The sequence below is a fragment of the Chenopodium album genome, chromosome 15 (genome assembly GCF_948465745.1).
Source record: "Chenopodium album chromosome 15, dcCheAlbu1.1, whole genome shotgun sequence".
Taxonomy (NCBI): domain Eukaryota; kingdom Viridiplantae; phylum Streptophyta; class Magnoliopsida; order Caryophyllales; family Amaranthaceae; genus Chenopodium; species Chenopodium album.
In genome coordinates, this window is record NC_137848.1 from 49,775,908 (window position 1) to 49,800,851 (window position 24,944).

At 32.2% G+C, this 24,944-nt stretch overlaps 3 protein-coding genes across 3 annotated transcripts; 2 read left to right on the plus strand and 1 right to left on the minus strand.

The window, feature by feature from the left end:
* The first annotated feature begins 1,194 nt into the window (after positions 1 to 1,194).
* Positions 1,195 to 3,960, plus strand: LOC145582472 (transcription factor bHLH101-like). Its single transcript, XM_081639464.1, has 3 exons — positions 1,195 to 1,536; positions 2,049 to 2,414; positions 3,862 to 3,960. Exons 1-3 carry the CDS (start codon positions 1,195 to 1,197, stop codon positions 3,958 to 3,960), a joined length of 807 nt encoding a protein of 268 aa, XP_081495590.1.
* Positions 3,961 to 8,229: 4,269 nt separating this feature from the next.
* Positions 8,230 to 12,763, plus strand: LOC145582473 (transcription factor ORG2-like). Its single transcript, XM_081639465.1, has 3 exons — positions 8,230 to 8,334; positions 9,422 to 9,796; positions 12,489 to 12,763. The coding sequence occupies exons 1-3, from the start codon at positions 8,230 to 8,232 to the stop codon at positions 12,585 to 12,587; spliced, it is 579 nt and encodes a 192-aa protein (XP_081495591.1). The 3' UTR covers positions 12,588 to 12,763.
* A 498-nt stretch (positions 12,764 to 13,261) lies between these two features.
* LOC145582474 (putative disease resistance protein At3g14460) lies at positions 13,262 to 21,432 on the minus strand. The gene is made up of 4 exons (XM_081639466.1): positions 21,285 to 21,432; positions 15,245 to 18,609; positions 13,703 to 13,776; positions 13,262 to 13,610 (listed from the first exon to the last, which is right to left on the minus strand). The coding sequence occupies exons 2-3, from the start codon at positions 17,411 to 17,413 to the stop codon at positions 13,723 to 13,725; spliced, it is 2,223 nt and encodes a 740-aa protein (XP_081495592.1). The 5' UTR covers positions 17,414 to 18,609; positions 21,285 to 21,432; the 3' UTR covers positions 13,262 to 13,610; positions 13,703 to 13,722.
* Between the last annotated feature and the right edge of the window lie 3,512 nt (positions 21,433 to 24,944).

Below are 24,944 nucleotides of genomic sequence, written 5' to 3' on the forward strand. Positions count from 1 at the left end.
ATTTGATCAAAAATATTTTAACACATACATCATATATACTTCTTGCATTACATAATGATCAATAGATAATCCTAATTATTGTAGCAACAAATTCGAAGAAAATAATCAAGGTGACCCTAGAGATCATAATTAGAATTTGGGTCATTATATGTTCATTATCTTTTGGGTAGGAAAGAAAAATGGTGATTAGAAAGAACCTTTTTATTCTTTTGGTCAAAATTTAATCAGACAACCATAGCCTACATATCAGACACGACCATGATAGCTAGTTGTCGGAGGGGGCTATCTGATTCAAGGGATATTCTAACAATTAATGAGTTATACTGTAAAGGATTATGTATATACATACCGAAGAAACTAGATCGATCACCATGAGTTAAATGCTCCCGAACAAAACAATAGTCAATTTGATGTGTTGCTTACATTAGATTCAGTCAGGTGAGGTGAATTATTAGAAGCAATATATATAAGAAGATGAAATATTGTCACAAAGAAGTTTAACTGGTTGTCGAATATTTATTCGTGATGTTACGCTAATTGATTATTCCACTAATTGGTTTGTCATGGTTTGTCTTACTTCATATAAATTATACATTTATACTTTGCATTACCTTTGTTAGGTCTCTAAAGTGACGTGTACACGTATTAATGTATTTACAATTTCAACGATTTCATTAGTTTTTTCGTCTTTATTTTTTAAAGCAGTATATTTAAAAAAAAAAAAAAAACATTTTTTTACAAGTATACTTTATTTCACATAAAATATGAAATATTATATGTAGTATGACCTAATTTAAATTAGCAAGGATCCAAAGAATGTGCTATAACACCTAAGATGTTACTATGTATTAAAATATTAATTCACGAGGCTTCTTAAGACATACACGAGCCTAACACACGCAAAATTGATTATTATAAGTTAAATCTAGTTTTTATCTCATAAATAATCCATCTTTAAATTAATAAATGCTAGTTTCCACGAGCCTACCTTTAGATTCTTTTTCTTTATTTTACCATCTAGTCATCATCTTCTTGTATATTATTATTCATTCCTTAATTAATTTGTACCGAGTAGTAAAAAATTATATGCACTTTATAATTGTCATATAAATTGAGCTAAATTTACTTTGTTTTATTTATAGTTACAAGATTCTTATTTCCTTTATTAAGGAAATTAATCCCACCTAAGAAAATATGTTAGCAATGTCTTCTTTATGTCCTAATACTAATTTAGGATGGGAGTATCCCTTAGGATTGGAGCCAAAACAACCTTTAGATAACTTCAATTTCGATTCGATAATTCTTGCCAATATATCATCAACATCACAAACTCGAGATTACGAAGATAATCAAATGTCTAGCGATCAAGCTAAACGAAGTGAATCACCACAAGGTACAAGTTCAACAGATCAATTTGATAAGAATCCTTCGATATCGAAGAAGCTTAATCATAATGCAAGTGAAAGAGATAGAAGAAAGAAGATCAATAACATGTATTCCTCTTTACGTTCTTTGCTTCCTACAAATGACCAAAGGGTACGTACTTTCTTATTTTCCATATTAATTTCTCTCGTATATATTTGCACTTCGAGGTTGGAAGGAAAAATCTTTTATAAATTTATTTTCTCATTTTTTGTTTTTTAATTTTGCCTTCCTCATATATTTGTCTATCTTTTCTATAAGAAATCAAATTAATAAAAAAAAAAATATGAATTTTGAAAGTTTATTTACTTGTACATCATATTTTTTTTTTTTGAAAACCGTACTTGTACATCATTTAATATTCTGTATCTATAAATTACAGATGAAATCAAAACTGATAAAGCATATAAACCAATCTTGAATTTTAACCAACAACTTAAACTTTTGGTTTAGCTGGGTCAAAATGTCTTCACTACCTATAAGAATAAATTAATTTCCAAGGAATAATTTGTTCACGATATAATGTGCTTTCCAAAAATTGAGATTTTGTCACATTATTGAAAAAAATTAGTGTAATAGTGACCTTTTTCTAATATGCAAATAATAAATATTTAAATTCGTTGCAGAAAAAATTAAGCATTCCAGCAACAGTTGAACGAGTGCTAGGTTATATACCTCAACTACAAAAAGAAGTGGAGGATCTAGTTCATAAAAAGGAAGATCTTCTATCAAAAACTTCAATATTACAAGGAAATGCTAGGAAAATTGTTCAAGAAAAAAATCCAGACAAATGCATAATTAACAAGATGACGTCGTGTTCGATTTCTTCAAATAAATTGGGTGATAAAGAATTGGTGATTCAAATATCAGCATTTGAGAGAATATCAATCTCTGAAGTGCTTTTGGTGCTTGAGGAAAATGGTTATCTTATTCTTGATGTTTCTTCTTTTCAATCCTTTGGCGGAACGACTTTTTACAATATACATTTGTGGGTAAGTTACTATGTTTGTCCCTTTTTCTCTTGCTATATTGTATATTTTGTTTTAGTAGGATTGAGTCTTATAAGGAATACTATTTAATGGCTACAATAGAAATGTAGCCGTTGGAATTGTTTTCAATTTCAATCATTAAAATTTCAAGGATAAATCCTATTCATTTATTTATTTGACTGATGAAATATTTGACTGAATAATAAAATTGATTTATTTTTAAAACTACTTGTTTTTAAACTACTTGTTTTTATAAAAAAAATTTTAAAAAAATCCTCTTTTTGTCGCCAAATCAAGTAGTTTCGCTTCCTCTACCAAGCAAATCTCTCAATCTCCATTAATGGTACAGCAGCATACATACTACCATTGTTAAATTTGTATAATCATCAAGAATCAAAATATTAGATATTCTATCCTTAACTCCATATCATCTTTTCCACAAAAATAAATATAACCAACACTATTGTCATACGAAATACATCCTACGGAAATCGAGTTTTGGTATCAAACAAATCAATGGAAGAAAGGATTTGAAAAAAAACTTTAAGATAGACTTTATAAAAAGTGATATCCATTATCATCATTAATTTAATTTCAAATATAACTATTTATTTTTTATTGTATACAAATATATCATTTTAATAATTTTATAGTCAAATTTTATGAATGGTCAAGATTTAATACCAAATTTTAAAGGTACAGATTGAAAGATTATAATGGCTACAATTTTATTGTGCCCATTGCAAAACTGTCCGTCTTGTAAATTGTGAATTTATAAACATAGTCACATCAGTGGCAGAATTAGGATTTTACTTTGAAAATAACCAAATTTATGTTTCCGTATAATTTATATGAGATTTGAATAGAAAATCATCGAGCACAATTCTAAAGGTTACCACATTATTCCTCGGAAAAAAAAAAAAAACAGTGGGGATGGTTCACCTGTCTGATCTCTTCCTTAAGTTTCTATCTTATAATTAAGATTAATATAATTAGTACTCCGTAATGGAAATTAATTTTTTTTTCAAATAATTAATATACCACATATATTATTTCTATAAGGGAACAAATATTTTGTGTTTGATTCATAATAAGGGCTAATCTATGCAATTCTTAGATAATTCAAAATTTTATGAAAGTGTATGAGAAAATGTTACTGGTATTGTACTCGGTACGAGTATAGAGGTTGAGGGATGCCTTTATTAAACTTTTCACATTTCACAAAATTGGCTAAGGGAATTGGAATAAATATAGTGATGTAACATAACATTATCTTAATTAGAATATTCTTAGCCAAATTTAAAACGTTAGGTACTCTTTGTTGCATTACCCCTAACCATGTATATATCTTAGTTTAAATATATATATATATATATATAAAGTAATTTAATTTTGTTAATTATACTTCCATGAGCATTATGTTAATTGTGTGTGTATGAATGTGTAACAGATACAAGGAAACTGCAACATAAACTTCGAAAAGTTGAATGAAGCATTGATGTTCCAGCTTCAAAAGCAACAAATAATGCAGATGCATATATATTCCTAGCAATATTGAAGAACTGCCTTAATTTTTAGTTTTGTTTAGATATCGATCTAACCTTTTGTGATTGATAAAGTTTTGATACATGATTATAATTCTGATCACACATTATACATTAACATTGGAATTTGGAAATTTTTTGACTAAAATTGATTTACGATATCAAAGTTATCCAATCGAGAATAACACATTATATGTTATGTAATTCAGATCAGAAACTAAAAAACTCAAAATTTATTTAAAGGACAAAGAGTGAGGACCTTTAGAAGCCTAAAAAGTCACAAATAATTTTACTTGCACATAGAATTTTGAGGCTATTAATTATATCTATGACGACGCTTATCTGATTTACAATGCGTCTTCCAGTATCATAAACTGTATTGGGCTTAATCTAGAGTTAACTCCTCAATACTCACTAACTCACATGGTCCGACACTTTAAACAATGCAAGCTATGGATTAAAAATCTATGCATTGAACTAATAGCCTAAAACTCTTCCGTAATATATGCTTTAACTATGATGATATGATGCTAATAAACCCCGTTAGCTTAACCTTGGATCCGCCCCGCCTTACCACCTATAATATAGAGAAGTAACCTAAAGCATAAGGTTTTATGGTGACAAAATTTGTAGTTGTTATGACTTATATATGAGGGAATAAGGAGAAGTAAGCAAAGCACCAAATCTTTTCAATTTTAATCCAAATTAAAACTCATAGAACTAGATTTTAATTTCAATTTGCAACCAGATCCTAACCGTACGTACAAAGAATGTAGCAACTGATTTCTAGTTAATAGCTATAATTTTATAAAAGGTTGAAGAGCTAAAAAAAAGTTAAGGTGCTAAAAGGTAAAAAGAATATATTTTATGGTTGATCAAGTTTTGACAATATTAAAACACTTATTTTCTAGTTTGCTAGTGATAAATAATTCAAAAGAGAGTAGAGTTTTAATAAAAATAGTTAGACTTAAATATGAGAAAATCTAAAATTTATTTTGAGATAAATTTAGAATACTTTTTGATTAAGTAGCACAAAAATAAAGTATAAATTTGTTAGAGAGGAGATCAACATGTAATGATGTATATGATTAATATAGTCTACCTTGCAAAAGAGGTGACATAACTTTCAAACTTGTTATATCACGTAATTTGTTAGCTTATAAATAATTAATTTTAATATAATTTATTTTATGTTGTTTAAACTCACTTATAAAAAATATTAGATATGTTGTTAGTCCATTATTTTATGTCATTATAAAAAAATCAAGTGGTATTCGTGTGAGAAGAGATTCGTTGAGCAATAGAAGCATTTTAAGATTGGTTAATGTTGATATACTGCACAAAAATGTGCCACAAATCAGCAAACTAATTAGCCATAACAATGTCATCTCCTATTCTCATATTGAAGTCTTTGATTGTATCTGTCCTGTCACGAACATCAGGTATCATTTCGGGATTCACTTTATACAAATTACTTTGCTGAAATGCCAATTCTTGAAGGTACACCATTATCCTCCAAAGGCTCTTTTGTTAAAAACCCCACTGCGATCCACAATTGAATTATTTTCTCTCTTTCAAACTCATAATTTCACCAAACAAAAGACAGTAAAGTATGTACTTCTCCAGGACAATAATTCTCATTTTCACTGACAGTTAGAGCCAACGACAAATCAGTTAGGCTTTAAAATCTCAAATTTAATACATGAATGAACTATCATCTTCTCCAATTAAAGTCAATGCCAATTTTAAGACATGATATATAGCTTATAAAATAAGAGGAGATTTGACTTGCACCTTTAATTTTTAGCTTATGATTAAGGCGGATGTGATAAGCAAATCAACAAAAGTAGCTTTTGTTTGGGCCAAGTCCATTGTCCTAAGCCCAGTGACTTGAAATTATGAAAATACCCCTCCATGATCCAGCCCGTCATTAATCATTGAAAAGTACAGATTTACCCCAAATCTGTCCAACTAAGTACAGCTTTGCCACCTGAAAGTACATCTATAAATAACTCTCCAATCATTAATGAAGATGACTTCTTTCTAATTCTCTCTCTTTTTTCTCTATGTAATTATTCTTTCTCTTTCTACTTTCTAGCTACTTTCTCTCTCTAGAAAGTATTTTCGCTGACTTAAGCATCGGAGGGGTTTTTCCGAGTCACACCCCCAGGGCAGCTAACCTTCTCTATTTTGCAGGCCGAGCTCTCGGACATCAAGGCGGAGCCCTCGAATATACCTTTGCTAGGTGGAGCTAAAGGACATTTGGACAGTTGGACATTAGCTCTAAGACATCTTGATACCTCACTACCCTGAGACTCCTAGAAGCAATCTGTTTCCAGAAACAGCTTTACAACAACACCTCTCATGCCTACTATAAAAATGGCATTTTAACCATAATTCTTCGGAAAGGTTAATTAGCTCTTCAATTATGATCTAACTCCCAAGTAATTGGGGAAATTACGAAGACAATTAAGTTTATTCAAAAATCAAAATTATCTTATTTATTTCCATACTGACATGTAGTAAATTAAGACAATTTGTATTGCTTTGATGTTAAGACGTTCACTATTACGTGTTGCAAATTTAATGGACACGAACTTGTTATTAGTAGACAAACTTCCACTAAACAACTAAACATCAAATAATGTATATATAAATGATCAAGTAGCATTAAACATTTTATAGTTATTGCTATTAAACAAAAGACATTATCACATTAACAACTTGTATACAAATTATACTTATTTAATTCTTAATCGGCTAGTTAAACGCATTATGAATAATCATACACCACTCGTACGTAAAATGCGAAACTAGATAAGCATATAAAAATGCTTGTATAAATTCGTATATAAGTACAATTTAGGTGATAAGTGATGATACTTTTAACTAAAAAAGATAAGTGGTGCACAAGATGGCTTGAGGCAACCACGTGTAAATCTAGTGCATTACATACTTTTGTCGTTCTTAAATATTTAACTTTAATTTCTTTATAAACGCAAATTTATCCTATTGGATTAAGTTAAATATTGATCACAATTAAGTATACATGTCCTTAGCAAAAGCTAGCGCACTCACACTTTAATAAAATCATTGTTGGTTGTGAACTTGTGATTGTCAAAGTAGTTGATCTAAGCAATTAATTGATCGAGAAGCTAAGTTTATTCATTAAGCATCTCTTAAAAAATAGAAATATTTTGTACGGACTAATGTTTTAGCTATATCTAAGTAATCACTAAAAAGTATATTACCACTATATGAATTTTTAGCTAATTAAGCTTATCAGTTGATTATTTCATTGTTTTGATTAAAAGTTGGTATGAGAAGAAAGATGAGGCAACTCACAAGCTAATCGAGCTCATCACATGTCAAAACTTATTCCAAGGAGGCTTGACTTGAGATGTTAGCAAGTTGAGTTGAGATACTCAAAGCTTGACTTGAAAAACGATAAGAAATTAAACTTGAAAAGATCTATTATCAAATATGGTCAATCAGTAAAGGAAAAATATGGAATTAATGTTCAACATATGAATTTGGTTATACCATGAAAGCTACAGAGTCCGAACAATCAATCAATGAGCTACGTATCAAAATTAATTTGGTCAAAACTTGATCAAAGCTCAGTAAAATTCGACCTGACTAAGCTCAACTCATTAACTGGATTAACTTAGCTTGTGAGAGGTATCCGTTCATTTAATTTGATTCCCTTCCTTATTACCTTAACAAAAAGAAATACTCGCTAAAAAAAAAGGTTTAGAAGTCAATATGCATTTGTATGAAGAAAGTTTAAGAATAATTATGATAATTATTATTATGGATATCCATTTTTTTATTTACTAGTCCTAAAACTTAGATTTTAATATTTTTACACATATATAATAATGTATGTCCAATACTTTGTAAGAGTAGCTATATAAAGAGCTTCACTAAAAACACATTTACCTCTTACAAGGACTTGAACCCAAGAAAATAGCTTAGCACCCAAAAAAAACCAAACCTCCCTTCATCTCCTTATTAAGATCAAAAATATAGTAACGATGTGTCCTTTTGTACCCACTTTAGGATTGGAGTATCCTATAGAATTAGAAACATATGATCAAGTTTTACTAGATAATAATTATCTAAACTTGGACGCCATTTTTCTTCCTAATATTTTGTTGTCTCAAGCTCAAGATGATAGCAATAATCTTGTTAAGATTAAGCAAAGAAAATCGCCGCTAAGTACAAGTTCAGCTGATCATCAGTTTGGGGCAGCCGTGACAACGACCACAACAATGAAGAGAAAAATTAATCATAACGCTAGTGAGAGGGATCGGAGGAAGAAGATTAATGTCTTGTATTCTTCTCTACGTGACTTGCTTCCCCCTACTGATCAAATTGTAAGTTAACGCTAAATTTCTACTTCTATATATACATCTAATTAAACATGATTTAACATTTTTAATAATTTAATCATCTTTTACCTATTTAAAGTTGGGTTTATGTATAATGATTAAAGTTACGCGTGAGGATTCTCTCTAATTATTGAACAATGTAGGAGTCCGAAAAAAGTGACATGAGATAGACAAGGTATTAGGTCCTAGGAGAAATTGAACTCCCAAAATAATCCTCAATAAATGGAACGTCAAATATAAGTAATTAAACTGTAGAAATTAATCAAATTATTGTATAATTGGTTGTATTATGTGCATGTGACATCAAAAACTAATTTTTCTTATAAAAAAAAAAAAGAATTAATAAGGTTGTACATACCATTGCATGCACATCCCTTGTGATTTTGCCTGTGGGCTGGTTCAGCTTACTCAAAAATTAAGTATTTTTCACTTCATTCACCAAAATAATTCTTTTTTTCAATCAATAAAACAATCATATTGATCATATTCATAAATACTTCGTATAACATATTTACATTCATACCTTTATTTATTTGATAATCTTTATTTTAATTTCAATGAATTGTGATTAATCTCCCACATAATTTATATAATATTATAGTTATAAAATGTTTTAGATAGCATCACAGTTTAACAAAAAAATACACATTTCTTACATAATAGAACATAAATATTTTTATTTATTAATTATGAAAGTTACCCCATTAAATAAGTAATACTTCTTGTTGTATAGCTAATACTCCAAGTTTAAAAATTTATCTATTTCCAATTGATAGTAGAATAATAAAAATGTAACGTATGTATTGATGGTACAGTAACATACGTGTCGACATTTGGATGATTTCAATTTTTAATTATGCTTAATATGACTTAAATTAAACCAAGCTAGTACAATACTACACATTAATTAAGTACTTTTTTTTTTTTTGAGAACCCATTAATTAAGTACTTAGAACGAACATTTAGAGTTAATTTACACATTATTGACTCAAGTTGAACTTTATTTTAAGCACTTTATTCTAACAACAATTAAGTAATTAACAATGATAATTATTTACAAATCTAATTACAGAGAAGGTTAAGCATTCCTGCGACCGTTGCACGGGTGCTGAAGTATATACCAGAACTACAAGAAGAAGTGAAGGATCTAACACATAGAAAAGAAGAGCTCTTATCAGTAATTTCAGTGTTGCAAGGAAATAATACAAGGAAAAATATTCACGAGGAAAAGCCGAAAATGGACAAAAACAAGGAGAAATCAACATCTTTTTCAGTTTCTATGAATAATTTGAGTGATAAAGAAATGGTAATTCAAATATCAACATTATTTGAAATGGTATCATTGAGTGAAGTGCTTACATTGCTTGAGAAGAATGGTAATATTATTATTGATGTTTCTTCTTTTCAATCCTTTGGAGGAAGGTTTTTCTACAATATACATTTATGGGTAAGTACCTTAATTCATCTTTTACCTTTATAATGGTTTAAAAAGAAAATATCTTTTTATCTTATCGGATGCATTTTATTTAGTTTGTTTAGTGACGATGACAAATAGGTCGTTTGGTTCATGTCAATCCAGTCCAAGTTATATTTTAGTAATGATTATATTTAGTTCAAAATTGATTTGGTTATTTAATTGTATGGTTGTGTTTGGATTTATGTTGATTAGGTTTTACGACAATCTAATAACATTAGTCACAATAATTCTATGTGTTAAATTGGTTTGGACTAGATCAATTTTAGCTTGAGTCATATATATATACACTTAGTATTATTATATACTTCGTACATTTAAAATTTTGAGTCAAGTAATCGAATAGGAGTAAATGTTATATTTTATGAGGTATTGACAAATGAAGAAGGGTTGCTGTACAAGATTCTCCGCAAGCCAACCATATAATTGTTGACTTCATATACTTTCTCCATATTTTAATAAGTGTTACAATTTGACTTTTTTCACTATTCATATAATGGTTTTGACTTAATTAATTCACTAATATAAAAATAAATAAATAAATAAATAAAAACAAATGATATTGTATAGGAAAAATTGACAGGAATAATCCTAAATTTGCTCGATTTGCTTAAAATAATCCCAACTTTTGATTTTTTTTTAATAATCCGAACTTTAATATAAATTTGCTTTCAATGGTCTCCAGTGACCAGTAACTTGATAAGTAGGTAATTTTTTTTAAAAAAAAAAGTTTATGTACACCTGTCATTGCATGATTGGTCAAAAATGAGTTTAATTTTAATTATAATTTATATTATTGATTTAATTGTTTAATTAATTAACTTACAAAAAATTATTAAAAAAAAAAAAAACACCACCAAAGCAACCACCGCCGCCCCAGCCGAGCCTAACCCCACCTACGACGGTCGGAGGTTTGCTGACTCCCTGACAGGACGGGGACCATCCATCTGGCTCATTTCCCCCCTCCCTCGCCGGCGAAGTTCACCCTACTTCTCTCCCTTTCCCGTTGGTTTTCAAGGTTGTTAAAGGTAGGCATCTCGTTGGGGTTTCTAGGTAGTTTTGAGTCTGAATTAAGGTCTTGGGGGCCGATGAATAGGGAATAAGGGTCATTCCAGGGAGGGAGGGGCATTTATGCGGTGGCTCGGGGAGGGGAAATGGCCTGGGAGGAGGGTGATGCGTCATCGGGGTGGGGGAATTTGGGTGGGAAAAGGTGGTCGAGCTTCGCCGGCTGTGGAGGGGTTGTTTGCGCCGGAGAGTTCCGCCATCCGGGGTGTAGGGTAGGCGCCGGCAGCCGAGATGGGGGTCAGGCGTTGGTGGGCATGGTGGCTGGGTTAGTGAAGGTTTTTTTTTTTTTAATTTTTTTATTCTTGTAAAGTTTTTAATTTTTTTACATTTAAGTTAATTTTTTTTAATTTAATTTTTTTTACCAATCACATCCTGACACATGTAAGGTGACTTGTTATAACAAGTTTTTAAATTGGTTGGGACCATTAGAAGAAAATTTATATTAAAATTCAGATTATTAAAAAGTAATCAAAAGTTGGGATTTATTTTGAGCGAATCGAGTAAAGTTGGGATTATTTTTGTCAATTTTTCCTATTATACAATATATTGTTGGGTTTGTTATAATGTATACTTTCATAATATGAATTTTACTATAATTTTATTAACATATTATTAGATAAATTAATGATCAAAGTTGTGTTTCAACACTCGCGTTTGGTTATGCATTTCAACTACCATATGTCTATATGTGTTAATTCATGGCCATAACTTTTGTATATTGTTGTAAACTTGTAACTCTACAATTTTTTTTTTTAAAGCTAACTCTACAATTATTATGTTAATGTCGTGGCCACTATTTGTTCGACTCATTTATACTTAGTATTTAAAAAAGCAAACCAAAAAAAACATGTGTCATCATGCTATTGCACTTCCTTATCTTCTTCTTCAACTCAATGTGCCACATGTCGTTTTACATTTTTTATTTTTGATTATACAATTTTTCTTAACTTTTTCATTAAACACTTCATCTTCATCTCTCCTCTTTAATTCAACCTTTTTAATTTCTCTCTTTGATTTTAGTTCCTCCATCTTCTTTCTATTAAGTCTCATTTCAATTAAAGTCCCACAATTTTTATTTCTTTAATTATGTTTTCATTTACATATTACACTCATAATTATTTATTGGTATTTTCTCACTCATATCTCAGTGCAATTTTCTATGAACAAGCCGTGCATTGCACGGGCCAGAAGACTAGTTATATTAATAGCATGGTCAATCACACCTAAATGCGGACGTACTAATTAATCTAGTTAATTCATAACAAACTAAGATAATAATCAAGTAACTAAATGATTAGAGAATAAAATTAGGTGCTAAGACCCTGTTCTCATCATATTATTTTCAGTTCAGTTCAGTTCAGTTCAGCTCTAATAAATTAAGTTCAATTCAACTCCTAATTTTCTTCTCTCATAAAATATTCAGTTCAGTTTAATCAATAAGAACATATTCTAAGTAGTGGTCATGAATTCTTTAAAAGAATATTATGTTGTCAAAGCAGGACTTAAGGAGTATTCAATTTCCTTTCTTTTCTTTTTTCCTTTTATAAGGATAGTTAAAGATCAATGTTTTGATTAAGCTGTTTATTTATCTATCTAACAGTTGGAAGAAAATTATGTTGTCAACTACGACAAGTTGAATGAAGAGCTATTATCCTTGTTTCAGAAGCAGAAGCAGAAGTTGTATACACCTTGTAGTTGAAGTGCCCATATCATGTTACATTTTGCTTTTTGATCTTTTTTTTTTTTTTTTTTTTTTTTTTTTTTTTTTTTTAACCTAGGAAAAACATATGCATATCTTATACTTCGTATTAGTCTTTATTATAGGGTAAATGTCAATTTTACTCAATTATACATGCATATCATTGCTGTAGTATCTGTTGCATACTTGCAATTACTAGTCACGTAACTATCTCCGTTTTTTTTTTTTTTTAGTTGACACAATTTGACTTTTACATTATTCACTAACTATACTTGACTAGGTTTTGTGATTTATTGTTATGATAAAACATAATATTTGGGCTTATTAGAATCGTCTCAATGTATATTTTATTAAAACCCACTTCTTATAACTTTACAGAGTCGAGATTTAGAGATATTAAGCGTTAAAATAGTGCATTGGCAAGAGTGAAAAAGAAAAATGTGTCCACTAAAAAAAACGGAGGTAAATATGTCCTATTATATATCTATATAAGAGTTAATTACCCTGGCCTATTAATGTGACTAGTTTGAGACAGAGAGAGTACTCGACTCATTGGCATACAAATTCCTAACTCCTAAGTCCTGACTCAAATTGTTGTACAAAAAAATGAGAGATTGTCGTCAAAAACAAATGTGATAGAATAATAGAAAAATGATGAACATAGCAAGAAACTATTTTGAAACAACTAAAAAATTGTAGTCATTGTTTGGGAAAAGAGGGAATACGAGTTATACATCTTATTGACAATGAAACAATTCCAAAGAAACATCTCCAAAGAAACCAAAGTAGAACAAACTAAATTGGTAAATGGGGTCGTCTTAGAACCGGAACAAGTAGATGTAGCTCGACCCAAGTCCAGGTAAAAAAAATTGCACAAGGCTCACACTGTGATGTTTGTCGAAAAGTAGATGCATCAAATCTGTTGTTGATGGACTTTATCAGGTAAAATGTGGACTCCATGACGCTGATGAGCAGTTTCTCTACAGCGCCGAGTTTGATATAATCCAATTTATTGATGCAATGCTTCAATTTTTATTGGAAACCCAGGAATAAGTAAAGAGAAACACCTTGTAGTGATTTTTTTCTTTTTTTGTAAACAAAGCGTAAATGATTACCTTGTATTGATTCAAATGCTTCAAAACAGCCGTCCGAATGCTGAAACAACACCTTGAATGACATATTGGAAACCCTGGGAACATTTTGGTTAAAGAGATCAGTTTATTTGTCCATTTCAAGTGCAAAGCTAAACATTATGCATAATACTTCCAACAAAAATGGACTTTCAATCACACTTTAATATTCATAACTACTACTACAGATTATATTCATCTTTTGTTTTAGTATGCTAATTCAAGCCATGCTGCTGCAGCTGACTCTCTTCAGAAGCTTCTAGAAACGATGCAGATTGTTCCAGAAGCTTCCTCGGGTTCTGACCTGGCAATAGGTTGTTACAGCTCTAACAGAATTCTGTTACTAAGATATTTTTGTAATATCTATTTTCCTTGTAATAGCTGTATATATAGAGGTTTACCGTTTACTATCTTATTTTCTCACTTGTACAAAAATACACTCAAAAAAACCAATGAAAGAATTTGTTCTCTTTTCTCTCTGAATTTTCCTCAAAGTTTCTGCTAGAGTATTTTCAGCAAAATAAACATCTTTCTGTACCTATACAAAAAAGTTTACTTGCATATATCATTATATCACCCTTTTTCCTAGAAATAAGCATGAAACTCATCATTCAAATTATTTCCCATATTATAGTGAGTGCAGTGCAGTATTCATCACTCACAATCAAGTTTGGCTTCATATAGATTCTTATTGACTTTGTAATTTCTAAAGCCAATTTTCAAGGCAAACCTGAAGTTGTTTACATACATGGTTTACAAATGTAATATGGACTTCTTAATGGCAGTTAAAATATTGTGACATATCTTAGGCAACAAACATTGCTAATATCACAAAGTTTGTGTTTTTAATAAAGGCTCTAGTAACAAATCCGAGCTTTCTTTTTTATAACAGATCGGTTGGTTTTTATAATCTGGAATGAAGCTCCTTCAAACTTATCAATATATAAAGACGAAGCAGCATCTGATGGGTGCAAAATCAAAGGATTCAAGAAGAAAATATGATATTTTTTTAAAAAAAAAAAATTCAATCCCTAAAATTAGAGAAAGACAAGGATATAAGGCTAGATTTTTTAGGCTAAAGCTATGAGAAAAGAATTAAGCTGAATTTTAGCTTACATACAATGGCTCTGATACTAGAGAAACTGAAGTATTTTCAAAATAATCCATCTAAAACCAGAGACATAGGAATAATTCTAGGTTAAAACAGTAAGAACAACATACAAGGAGGCCCAAGTTTATCACTGTGATTAAACAAAAATGTTTATTACATGACATAGTGAATTTTGTGATAAATAAATCAATCACTTAGTCATCATCAATGCTATGTGATAATTTGTTTATCTCAGAGATAAACATGTGTTTCCTGAAAATATACAACTCATTGAGTCATTGCTTGTGCTAAACGGTGATGTTAACAATTATCATATGAACTTAAAACAATATGTTCCAAAGCAACCACACAATTTCTTTAAAAAAAATCGCCACACAATCACTAACAAAATCAATGATCAATTTGATCCAACATACCTGGAGAGACGAGTTATGATTTTCTGCATTTTGAGAAGAGATGTGTTCAGCAGGTGTTGTAAGCATTTTTACACCATCAACAAAAACATCCGGAATATCTTTTATGTTTGACCAATATTCACCTCCATCTTGACATTTACTTTTCAGCAGATTACAATTTCCAATGGTCAATGACTTTAGTGATGATGGCAGCTTTGGTATCGAGCTCAAAGATATGCACTCTTCAATCTGTAAATCAACAAGTGAAGTAAACTGGTACAGAAAAGAAGGCAGACTCTTCAGCTTTGGACAGTTCACAATCTTAAGCTCACGAAGCGATGGCATGATATTGTCTTCCAATCCATTCCATTCTTGAAGCTCTGTCATATCATGTAATACCAATGACTCAAGCGAAAGGAAACACTTAGTACTAGTACTAGGTACCCCACTAAAATTTTGGTCCAAACTTCTAATGTTGCTCATTTTTTTAAGATGAAGCAGTTTAAGATCTGGGAGCTGTCCGATTTCAGGCAAGTTACAACAAGACTGACATCCAACTAACTCAAGTTTCTGAAGCTTAGTTACGTCGTGTGAAAGCCATTGTGGAAATGTAGCACCACTGTAATCTGCAATTCTTAACTCTTTCAGCTGATGATGAGGTTTTAGGCCTCTGAGAACCTCCTCTGCAACTGAAACATTATCTTTCCATATTAACACCAACTTTTGGAGAGAAGACTTACAAGATAACATTGCCTCCTTAGCCTCTGCCTCATCAGTGATTTTATGGAGGTTTGTTATCTTCAGTGATCCCTGGATATGATTCATATCCTTCAGCTCTGTAATACGATGCCCTTCTTTGTTATCTACGATGAATACAGGAAGAGTCCGAAGGTTGACGAGGTTCCCAATTTTGCTCAGCTTAGAGGCCATTCTCAGTATATCACTTTCTTGCCAATCAATGAATGCTAGATTAGTCAATTTGTTGAAATCTACAGGTAATTGAGGGATTTCAGGGTCGGTTCTAATCTTGAGAATTTGCAGGGCAGAAAGGTTAGCTAGCTTTTCAGGTAATATTTTGACATTAGTGTTTGAAATGTCTAGATAACGAAGGTGCTTCAACTTTTTTACAGAATTGGGAAGGTCGGAAATATCGGTATTATTCAAGGCTAGCACTTTAAGACCAGATAATTTATCAAAAAAATTAGAAGGAATTTCACCAATTCTCCCAATCTCTTGCCTATTGTAAAGAAGAAGCAATGTCCTTAAACTTCTAAGGTGCTTCCTAATTTTGTCCCATAAGGAAGGTTGGATTTGCTTATTGGAAGACAAGGAAAAATGACGGGTGTATTTATCCCACTCATAAGAGCTGGACATGCATTCATCGCCACTTCGGACATATGTTTTCGAGCCTGCAGGCATTCGGGCAAAGTCATGAGTGAATTTATGAATCTCGTACCTTGTCAAGCCACAGCTGTCAACTGGTTGAGGTTGAACAATCGATCGTTCCAGTAGCTCATTGAAAAAGTTCTGCCCATTTAATTCAAAACCTGATGCATGAGGTTCGACTAGTCGTTCTCCAATCCACATATGGATCAGATCCTCCCGACAGAATACGTAGTCATGAGGGAACAAGGAGAAGTAAACAAAGCATCTCTTCAATTTCAATTCAAGATTCATGGAGCTTGATTTTAGAATTGGAAGTATTTCTTTTTCAACTTCCGGCCACTTCCACAAGTCTTCGTGAATGAACCATCGATCCTCTTCCTCAGTCCCAAGTAATGACTGTGCTAAGAAATTAGCAACTAACGGCAAGCCACAAGATATTTTAGCCAAGTCAAAGCTTATAGAAGGCTGAGGTGGTGGACAGCGATGTACAAGGTCTATTTTGTGGCGGATTAAGTCTCGACAATGTTCTTCTAACAAGGGCTTTAAATAAAGGAGGGTAGTTTGAGCCATTTTTCCAACTCGAGGACTAAGAGAAGTAATGAGAATTTTTTTCCCAGCTGTTAGAAACTCTGTCTGGAAACTGCACCAAGTATTTGAAGAGACTTCTTCAAGATCATCTAGCATTAATAACCACTTATCACAGCCCAAGAGATGACCTTGACCATTTCCGTTGAGCCTCCCTTCAGAATAGACCACCTGTAACTTTGAAAACAAGCCTTCCATACAAAATCTTGTGCCAAACATAGAAGCTTGTAATCAATCAATCAATCAATCAAAGCCTTAATCCCAAAAGTGGGGTCGGCTAACATGAACCAAATTTGATTATTCCGTGTAGTCATCAACATAAATCTTTCTCCTCCATCCCTTACGATCCAAAACTTCATCCTCACGTAAATCCATGCACTTCATATCCTTCCTCACTCCTTCCAACCAAGTCATCTTTGGTCTCCCTCTTCCTCGTTTAATCCCTCCATGGTCCCACTCTTCCACTCTTCGCACCGGTGCACCCTCGGGTCTCCGTCTTACATGTCCAAACCAACGCAGACGATTTTCCCTTAATTTATCTACAATGCCCGCCACACCTACTTTCTTGCGAATAACCTCATTTCTGATTCTATCTCTTAAAGTGTTTCCACACATCCACCTTAACATGCGCATTTCCGTAACCTCCATCTTTTTAATATGCTCTTTCTTAGAAGCCCAACATTCTGTACCATAGAGCAACACTGGTCTTATGGCAGTCCTGTAGAATTTTCCCTTCCACTTTAAGGGAATGCTGCGGTCGCATAGCACTCCCGTGGCCTTTCTTGTGATTAAGGATGTGTTCAGCAAGTGCACTCTTTCCAACACCTCTCATGCCAATTATAGAGACTCCATTCGAACCATATTTCTCTGAACAAGTTAGCTCTTCAAGTATGAACTGGACATCTGCATCCCTCCCGATTAAATTCAGCTTTTTGTTTGGAGGACTTGTTTTAATTAGAGGTTGAATATGTTGGCTCAAGTCCACTTGTTCTTTCAAATCATCTATTATTTTAGCCATCTTCTTTTGCAACTCATCTATTTGACGAGGCTTAGTCAAGTTTTTTAGCGAGACTAGAATACAACACCCGGAGACACTGGTATATGTGGGTGGTTTCAATTTTTGAATCTCATACTCAATCACTTCAATGAGATCTTCAGCTTCGCATAAATAGCTTAACAATTTATCTGCTTCACGTCTGCTACTGGGTTTTACCTTATATAGCAGGTTTAGGGCTTCCTCTCTACTCATTTCCAGCTTTCTCAGTGCTACATCCATATCTTTTATCTTATATATCTCATCACCGATAACTTTGAATACTGGATTCCAAAGGGTCTTAAGAAAGTTTGATGCAAAGGCATCTAGAAAAGCACTATCCATAATGCCCTTTAATCAAATAAGATTTCCCTTTGCCTTCCTGAAAATAGCAAGGGATATAAGATTAATATCCAAAAAGTACTTAAAATATGAGTACATATTTGAAGCTTATAAAAGAACAAAGTTGATTAAATTATGAGAAAGCTTAGAGAGAATGAAAAGGGTGAGAATCGATCCCAGGATATCATCTGAAATCGGGAGAGAAGTTCTAACCACTTGAGGTATCTCTCACTCTCAAAAAGCTTAATTATATTAATAAGTATACAATAGTGTGTATATATATATAGCACAAGATTAAAGCATTGAACATCAATAAAGTATGATGGTAAAGCATATGACTAGAAACATTAGCTAAATAATAAAGGATATATTTTGCAAGGATTTTCCGTGTGGTCGGGGTTATTCGAGTTACTCGGTCAGGGGTTACTCGAGTTGTCAGGAATACTCGACGGTCGGGGGTTACTCGAGTTACTCCTGATCGAACAACCTCTTAAGTAACCCCTAACCGAGTAATCCCCGACGGAACCCTTCAAGTAACCCTCATTGAACCCCTCAAGTAACCCTAATCGAACCCTTCAAGTAACCCCCCTAATCAAATCCCTCAAACATCTGACCGACTAACTCGAGTAACCCCCGACCGAGTAACTCAAGTAACCCTTAACCGAGTAACATTTGACCGACTAACTCGAGTAACCCCTGAGCGAGTAACTCAAGTAACCCCTAACTGAGTAACCCCTCGAGTAAACGAAAGCCCTCAAGTAACCCTGATCGAACCCCTTAAGTAACATCTGAGCGACTAACTCGAGTAACCCCTGGGCCGAGTAACTCAAGTAACCCCTAACCGAGTAACCTCTAGAATAATCCCTGACGGAACCCCTCAAGGGAACCCCTCAAGTAACCCCTCGATCGAACCCCTTAACTAACATCTGACCGACTAACTCGAGTAACCCCTGACCGACTAACTCGAGTAACCCTTAACCGAGTAACCCCTTAAGTAACCTTGATCGAACCCCTCAAGTAACCCCCCCCCCCAAATCGAACCCCTTAAGTAACATCTGACCGACTAACTCGAGTAACCCTTGATCAAGTAACTCAAGTAACCCCTAACCCAGTAACTCAAGTAACCTCTAACCAAGTAACTCAAGTAATCCCGATGACCACACACATATAAAAATTTGTGTATAATTTGATTATCAAAGTTAGGAGTAAATCAATGGATTACAAATTATAAACAATAATTAATAATGATTTTGATCATTATCATCTTTTACGCACCCATATAATACTAACCTGGTAACCCCTATAATATTGATTAAGTAATCCCTATTAACACAAACAAAGTAACTTCTAGGATAGAGCCACATAAAAATTAGTGTAAAAAGTTAGTTCGTAAACTATACATTAAAAAGATTGTAACAAATATTTACATGTCAATGTTTAATACAAAGTATTTTATATCAAGCCGAAGCATTAGTTAAAGCGGTATATAGAGTGTATAAATAGGGCAATAGTCAAACTAAGTTTTTTTTTTTTTTAAAAAAAATGAAAGTATAAATTTTAAACCATTTATTCTCTAGTAATTTTATTAATTTAAACTGTTATAGATTTTTTGTTACTAAATAATTAATATAGATTAAAAAGACAATAAAATTTTTATTACTTAATTATTAGGGGCCGTTGAATTGGAGGTACTCATCACCGGGATAGGGAATCAACTATCCTCATTCCCTTTGATGTTTTTGTTAGGCTATTTTTCCCTTTACCTTCTCCAAAATCTTTTAAGTTGATTCCCAACCCCTAGATTTTTCCATCCCCTTTCCTTAGTCACCACTCTAACCCCACCACCGAACCACCTCCCCCTACCCCTGCTGGCCCCTCCCCTTCCTCCCGAACCACATAATCTTACATTTAATAATCTTACAAAAATCTAAAAATCTTACATGTAGACTTGAACCTTTTTTTTTTTTTTTTTTTACAAAGAGAACTTAAAAAGAAAAACTAAAAACGATAACAAAGCAAACAACTTACATGTAGACTTGAACTTAAGACCAAGGGTTTGTGCTCTTAAAAAAAGAAAAGGAGGGTCAGCGTACTACAGATTGCTAGTACCAACTACCAAGTACATTTTAATTCATTTATACAAAATACTCCCTCTTTGTGTTTTTTTTTTTTTAAAAATACATCACTTTGAAATTCTATACTATTTATACCTTAACATTGACTTGTTTTTCTAAATTAATACTCTGTACTTGTATATTTTTTATTGAAATCTAATCAAAAATACTAAGAGTAAAAGTTGTGCCTCAGTATAAACATATATCAAATCGTTCATAAAATATACTTCCTCCGTTTTTTCCTAGTTGTAACACACACTCTTTTACGGTATTTAAAAAATGTGGTATTCACATGATATAATACACTTTAAAATAAGGTGAGTAGTTGTTAGGAGTTTAATTTATTAGGCTATGTGCTTTAAATAAGATAAATAATACATCTTTTCCTTAAAATAATTTTCCATTTATAGTGTATTGCAAGTATTGTGACATTTCTATTTTAGAAAGTATTATAAGTATTAAAAAACAGAGGAAGTATACAAAGTAAGATCTTCCGCTAAAAAAATTAATAAAAAGAAGGAAAGAAAACTTATCCCAGCTGTTAAAAATAAAAAAAACAGATCTGATGAAGAAAAGGAAATTGTCGGAAAAGAGAACATACCAAGTACAGCAGAGCTCAGGTGATGAGTTTTGGGCAGATCCGGTGATTTGAGGGATTCAAAATCAAGAATTGAAGGGAAAATACGAGTCGAGGGATCCGAAGATAACAAGTGAGGACCTGAGGAGAGTGCCGACTTGAAGACTTGAGGAGTGGGAATGGACTGTTTAATAATAAGCTTACTGGGGTATCACTCTTTCAGTTTTTATGTTCACAACTTGAAGTCAATAAATTAATAATACTATGCTTATTGGAGTGAAATTAGAGATTTGATCGAATTTACCTGATTGACGGGTTAAATAAGCTAATACTTCCTCCGTTCTAGTAATATTGCAACAATGGACTTTTTGCACTATTCATCACTCTTGTTTGACCATATAATATAATTTATACGTTAAACAAAATATAGTCATGTGAGATCTTGTTAAATTCGTCTCATAAAATACTTTCACAATATCAATTTTTTATAATTTTTACTCTTACACAATTATAGATATTTAACATATAAAATGTGCTTTGGGATGCGTAATTTCTTCCTTGTTGCAATATTAACAGAACGGAGGAAGTACTAATCAGCTAATACTTGTACTAATGTTTGTTGGTAAGCTTATTGGAAAAGTTTATTTGCTTTGATAAGCTTATCTAAGAAAATGTTGTTCATAATAGCGTTTGTAAATAGATGATTTAGTAGGATGAGTTTAAATGACAAATTAACTCCCTCTTTGGACCGTTGTAAATAAATAAAAATAATAATAAATAATAAATGACAAATGACAAATTTGCCCTTAATGATAGATATGTGTGCATTAATTTTGATGAAAGCCAAAAGGGGAAAAAGAAAGGCAAACTCAATTGTTAACAAGCTCTCTGTCCATCTATGTTGAGGTATATATCTAGTTCAATATCTCTATTTATTTTTATTTATTTTTTTTTTAATTTTCTGATTTATCTTCATTAGTTTACTGGAGTTTGCTTAGGTTTGTCATTCATCAAAAAGGGGGAATATTGTTGACCCTAAGTTTTGACGATGACTCGAAGGAACCTAAGCAAATTCATAACAGTTTATCTTTCTATGTTAGTAGTGTTTGATGACAGGTTCTTAGTGGAACTAAGTTTATGCTACGAAAATCTAGAGAAAGGAGCATAGAACAAGGTTTGAAGACAACTAATGCAGATAAGAAAAGTAATGAAGACAATCAGAAGACAAGTCCCTTGAGTGAGGAACTGAAGCTCCAAAGTCAAAGCTTCACAAGAGTGTTCGAGAAGTCTAATTTATTTATTCTGTATTTTAGGCGTCTTATGTTTATGTTAAGTACTTTGATGTTTAATAGGGGTCAAGTGAATTTTAATTATATGAAAAAGATTTTATTTTCCATTTCTTTGGTTGGATATTTATTTATGAAATATTTTGAAAAATATCTTTTAAAATACCTTTCTCAAATCAAAAAATTTCTGTTTAATCTTGAGGCTTATCTTTAGGAAAAATCAATTTTGAAAAAGGTTTTGGTACGTGTGTTTTACTTTGTCAATTTCGGTTGAGAAAAATCATGGAGAAGTAAAACACTTTCAAAGTTTATAGGAGTGGTGCGGTTTGCTTGTTGCCCAAGATCCCACTACTTGCACTTCCTATTTTTAAGGAAGTTGTGACTTAGTGGAAGATGAGCAACGGCAGAATTAACTTCCTCTCCTCTCTATAAATAGACTTAGTTTCTGTTGAAAAGAATACAATTGAGTATTGCAATCTTTTTAGTTTTCGAAAAGAGTTATAATCCACTTAAGTATTACAACCTATTACAATTGAGTATTGCTTTGAGTGAAGCAAGGAGAAAGAGAGAGTTGAGAGCATTCAACTGATTGAGGGATCAATTGAAGGGAACTTGGGTTCATGCATAGAGGAACTTGAGTTAGAGTCTTAGTTTGTAATAGGTTGTTTGTCCCATTATAATTAAGAGTTGAGTTTTAAAATTCCTTGTAGTCGTGGTTTTTCTTCTTAATTGGGGTCAAGAAGTTTTCCACGTAAAATATCTCTTTGCACTTTAAGTTTTTATTAAGTTTTTATCTCTTTGAAATCCTTTCTTTCTCGTCTACTCAGGGGGGTGCGGACACACCTAAGGGGCTTTCCGCCTTTTGCTGACAGCTCAGGATTGCAGGTTAGCCCTTCCGCAATTCATTCGCCCTACTATCCTACAGAGGAATTCAAACTCTTAGTATCTTCCCTCTCGATTCCATCTATATCCCGAACCCGAACCTGAAATCTGACTCTAGCCTTGGAACTCCCCGGACTATCCCCTTGGACTGAATGAGTCACTAGCTTACCTTCTTCACAAGATTCCAGCTCGAGCGAGGAAGACCCGGCCGACCTGCCAGGTCGCCTTGGCGAGCCACAAATAAATGGGGCGGTGGAGGCGGCAAGAACATTACCCCCCCAAAACTTCCCTTGGGGGGGGGGGGGGGACCGCAAAAGTTACCCTACTTCCTCTACAATACAATTCACCCCCCTCTTTTATTGTTCATTCAAGTCAACAGGGTGGTTGAGCTGGTGGGGTGGTTTTTCTGTCATGAATTACTAAATTTTTTTTATTTTTCTTACAATTTTTTTTTTTAACTTTTCTCAATAATTATTTTTTATTTTTTGTCCACTCATGTGCCGACACGTGTTAAGTTACTTGTTATAACAAGTTTGATGACCTGCTAGGACCATTAAAAACAAATTCATATCAAAGTTCGGATTATTAAAAAATAATCCAAAGTTGAGATTATTTTGGGTGAATGAGGTAAAATTGGGATTATTGTTGTTAATTTTTCCTATTAAAAAACGGAAGAAATATTATTTATAAATCAAAAAATTAGTCGAAATAAAAAGTATGCAAAATGGTAAAAGTCAAAATGTATCAATTAATAAAGAAGGGAGGATAAACTTTAACAAATCAATCGAACCACCTAAAACTTGCACATGTCAAAGCATTGCATTTAAAATGAATGGAGAGAGTATTTTTTTTTTTTTTATTTCAAAAATAATTATATCTAGATCAAATTAAATCATTGTGACTTATCGCTTTACGAGTATTTACTACTCTCTCCGTCCCTAAAAGAACAACCCTTTTGGTCAAATTTTAGTTCCAAAATGTGAGTTAACTAAACAAATGGGCTCTCAATTGTTACATTTTTCAGCCTTTGGGTACTCAATTTTTTTTTTTTTTTTCACTCTTTGGGTACTCAAACCCAAAATCCGGCCACTTAACTATTATCTAACTCACTGTTAACCACATGTAATTAAAATTAATAAAAAAAAATGCATTAACTCAAGTAATCAATTTCTAAAAAAAAAAAAAACTAGCCATTGGAGGCTATTAAAACAAGTACACAATACAAAAAAAAGGAAAAAAAAAAAAAAAAAAAGCAAAAATTAATCCTTTGCAATCTAGAAAAAAATAACAGTTAGCCAAATTTCAAAGCAAAAATTCTAGAAAATTAGTCGAGCTTGCTCCAATTCTCCCTTCACCTGCAAGAACAAAAATCAGTCGACCAAATTTGCAACATTAAGTCACAAAATTTTTGAGGAACCCTTCCCCTGTTTTGCTACCCAAAACTTCATTCTTGATTAAACCCTTCGCAAATTTTTCAACAAAAATCCACAATTTAGCAACATCAATCACACATAGC

Coding starts and splice junctions, on each gene's coding strand:
- LOC145582474 (XM_081639466.1), bottom strand. CDS start 17,413: ATGTTTGGCACAAGATTTTGTATGGAAGGCTTGTTTTCAAAGTTACAG. Junction 13,777..15,244: donor ATCATAACTCGTCTCTCCAG/GTATGTTGGATC, acceptor AAATGTTCCCAG/GGTTTCCAATATGTCATTCA.
- LOC145582473 (XM_081639465.1), top strand. CDS start 8,230: ATGAAGAGAAAAATTAATCATAACGCTAGTGAGAGGGATCGGAGGAAG. Junction 8,335..9,421: donor TTCCCCCTACTGATCAAATT/GTAAGTTAACGC, acceptor ATCTAATTACAG/AGAAGGTTAAGCATTCCTGC. Junction 9,797..12,488: donor TCTACAATATACATTTATGG/GTAAGTACCTTA, acceptor TCTATCTAACAG/TTGGAAGAAAATTATGTTGT.
- LOC145582472 (XM_081639464.1), top strand. CDS start 1,195: ATGTTAGCAATGTCTTCTTTATGTCCTAATACTAATTTAGGATGGGAG. Junction 1,537..2,048: donor TTCCTACAAATGACCAAAGG/GTACGTACTTTC, acceptor AATTCGTTGCAG/AAAAAATTAAGCATTCCAGC. Junction 2,415..3,861: donor TTTACAATATACATTTGTGG/GTAAGTTACTAT, acceptor AATGTGTAACAG/ATACAAGGAAACTGCAACAT.